At 35.8% G+C, this 3,247-nt stretch overlaps 1 protein-coding gene across 1 annotated transcript; it reads left to right on the top strand.

The window, feature by feature from the left end:
• Positions 1-393: 393 nt before the first annotated feature.
• Positions 394-848, top strand: LOC120599845 (peptidyl-prolyl cis-trans isomerase FKBP1A-like). The gene has a single exon (XM_039859047.1). The coding sequence runs from the start codon at positions 427-429 to the stop codon at positions 796-798; it is 372 nt and encodes a 123-aa protein (XP_039714981.1). The 5' UTR covers positions 394-426; the 3' UTR covers positions 799-848.
• The last annotated feature ends 2,399 nt before the right edge of the window (positions 849-3,247 follow it).

Here is a 3,247-nt window from a genome sequence, read left to right as displayed (position 1 = left end):
TAAAGCATTTTTTATGAGAGAATAATTTTAGGACAAAGGTCTTTATAAGACGATTTAACATACCAAACTTTTCTTTTTTTTTTTTTTTTTTTTTTCATAAGGCAATACTAAGAGGTAAACATGTCAACTGTAGTATTAAATTGCTCCCTGATTTTTGTAATGTTTCCAATACTTTTTAAAATAGTTAAGTTGTAAATTATTAGACTTCTCCTAAAAAACAAAAACAAAAACAAAAAACAAAAAACAAAAAAAAACAAAACGTTTTCCTTTACAAGAAATAGTAACCTCGTTCTCTTAAAATGCTCCCATATAATTGTGTCATCATGTTACTTAACTGCGATTTTATAATTCAAATGAATACACTTTTTTTACATTAAAAAACAAAATGAAGAGCCACGGAACCACCTCCAGGTCCGGTCTTGGTCCATGCTGCCCATCGCACCACCTGCCTGCCCCGCGTCCGCCGCCACCGCCATGGGAGTGCAGGTGGAGACCATCTCTCCCAGGGACCGGCTCACCTTCCCGAAGCATGGCCAGACCTGCGTGATACACTACATTGGGATGCTTGAAGATGGAAATAAATTAGATTCCTCCCGGGACAGAAACAAGCTCTTTAAGTTTATGCTAGGCAAACAGGTGATTCGAGGCTGGGAAGAAAGGATTGCCCAGATGAGTGTGAGTCAGAGAGCCAAACTTACCATCTCCCCAGACTATGCCTATGGTGCCACTGGGCACCCAGGCATCATCCCACCAAATGCCACTCTCATCTTTGACGTGGAGCTTCGAAAACTGGAATGATAGGAATGGCCTCCTCTCCGAGCTCCCTGTTCTTGGATGTGCCATGGCAGGATCTGGCGACCCCAGATGTGCGCATGTGAATTCGTAGGGAGCTTTGCCTGATATTCCAATACACTCTTTGCATAAACAACTACCCCGACTGAATGTGTTCTGTCACCCAGTTTTGCTCTTCTCCTTATCCTCGTGTATATGTTGACCTAAACTATATGCCACAAACCTCAAGTACACATTTTATTTAGTTTTCATTTTGGGATGAAGATTCAGTTTTAGTCATTTGGGTCTAAGTTTCCAATTAAATATTAGTCAAGTATTAACAATACAAGTAATGGAATAACTTTAGACTAGGAATTGGTGTGGGAGAATGCAAGAATATTTATTTTATTTTATTTTATTTTGGGGATGAATTTTTTTATTTATTATATATTAAACATTCTTTCTGTTGTGCTGCAAAGCCATAGCAGATTCGATGCGCTATTGAAGGCTGCATTATTCTCCAAGTTGAGAGATGTCCTTGGGTTGAATTAAGAGCCCTACTCAAAACTGAAGTAAGAATGGGGAGAGCCCTTGCTTCCTGGGCCCCATCTCATTCTCCCCTTAAACTCTCTGCCTTTTAAAAGCAAGTCATTTTCACTGTAATGTTGGACACTACAGGTATCTGTTCCAGGGCCAGCCAGGACATCTGAAGCCTTCTTCGTGGCCTGGCTTTTTCTGCCTCCCAGTCTATGGTTTTTCTAATGGATAGTCAGGACTTTTATAATCTCATAACTAGCCAGGCTCCACTTACTAAATTTTAAGAACTTTAATTGAAAGTTTAAATTGAAGGTACTGTTTATAGAAACTTAATACCCAATGAAAGCCCAGCTATTATGACAAATCCTTGAATATTGTCTTAAGAAAATGATGCTGGTCATCATATCTTCAGCATCTCTTGGTTTTTGATGCTTAGCCACCTCCGCTCATCCCGCTCCTGGCTTTTCCTTCTCCCCTCCCACTCCTTTGCTGTCCTGTGTAGTGATTTGGTGAGAGAAATTATTGCTGTCTACCTCCCACTTCATGCACTACATATGATTTCAATTTTTATTATTACAGTAAAAGTGCTTTACGCTGGCTTTTTTCAAAACAAACAAACAAACAGGCAGACAAACAAAAAGAAGATGAAAAATTATTTTTCTTTTTCCATTGAGGTATAATTGATTAACAACATTATATTAATGTTAGGTGCACAGCATAATGATTTAATATTTGCAAAATGATCACCACAATAAATCTAGTTAACATCCATCACTATATATGTTAAATATTTTTTTTTTGCATGAAAACTTTTAAGATCTATCGTCAAAGAGCAAGGTATTGAGAACTCATTTGAACAAAGATAACGACTGAAAACTTTCTTAATCTGGCAAAATAAATAGATATACAAGTTCAGGAAGCACTGAGAGTTCTAAATAAGTTGAACCTAAAGAAGCCTACACCAAGATACATCATAATTAAAATGAAGATTAAAGACAAAAAGAGAATTATTAAGAAATCAAGAGAAAGGTAGCTAGTTGACTGTCGGCTGATTTCGCAACAGAAAATTTGTAAGCCAGAAGGTATTGGTGCAGAATAGTCAAAGTGATGAAAAGCAAGGTCTTAAACCAAGGTTATTCTATTCAGGCTATCACTGAAAACTGAAAGAGAGATAAAAAGCTTCTCAGACAAGAAAAAGCTAAAGGAATTCATCACCACCAAACCAATATTATAAAAAAAAATGTTAAGGGAACTTCTTTAAGAAGAAAAGAGGAGAGGGGCAAAATATGAATAATAAAATGGCAAAACTATGTACCTATAATAATCACATTAAAAGTAAATAGATTAAATTCTCTAATAAAAAGCCATAAGGTGACTGAATGGATAAAAAATAAACATGCTGTCTACAAGAGAATCACTTCATATTGAAAGTCACACAGACTGAAAATAAGGGGATGGAAAAAGATATTCCATGCAAGTGGAAATGAAAAAAACTCTGTGGTAGCAATACTTGTGTCAGACAAAATAAACTTGAAAATAAAGGCTATAATAAGAGACAAAGTGGGACATTACATAATGATAAATAATTCAACAAGAAGATATAATCTTAGTAAATATTCACCCAACATAGGAGTACCTAAATATTTAAAGCAAATATTGACTGACATAAAGGAAGAAGTCCATAGTAATACAGTTACTTTAACAATACATTGACACCAACAGACAGAACTTCCAGACAGAAAATCAACAACGAAGTAGTGGCCTTAAATGACACACTAAATCAGATAAATTTAATTGATATATTTTGAGCATTTTACCCCAAAGCAGCAGAATATACATTTTTTTTCAAGCACATGAGATATTTTCCAAGATAGAGTACATGCTAGGCCACAAAACAAATCTCAATAAATTTAGAAAGATTAAGGTCATATCAAGCATC

This window comes from Pteropus medius, unplaced genomic scaffold (genome assembly GCF_902729225.1).
Source record: "Pteropus medius unplaced genomic scaffold, Ma_sr-lr_union100, whole genome shotgun sequence".
In the NCBI taxonomy this organism is placed as follows: Eukaryota; Metazoa; Chordata; class Mammalia; order Chiroptera; family Pteropodidae; genus Pteropus; species Pteropus medius.
The sequence above is the reverse complement of the archived record's forward strand: the minus strand, read 5'-3'. Positions and strand labels throughout refer to the sequence as shown.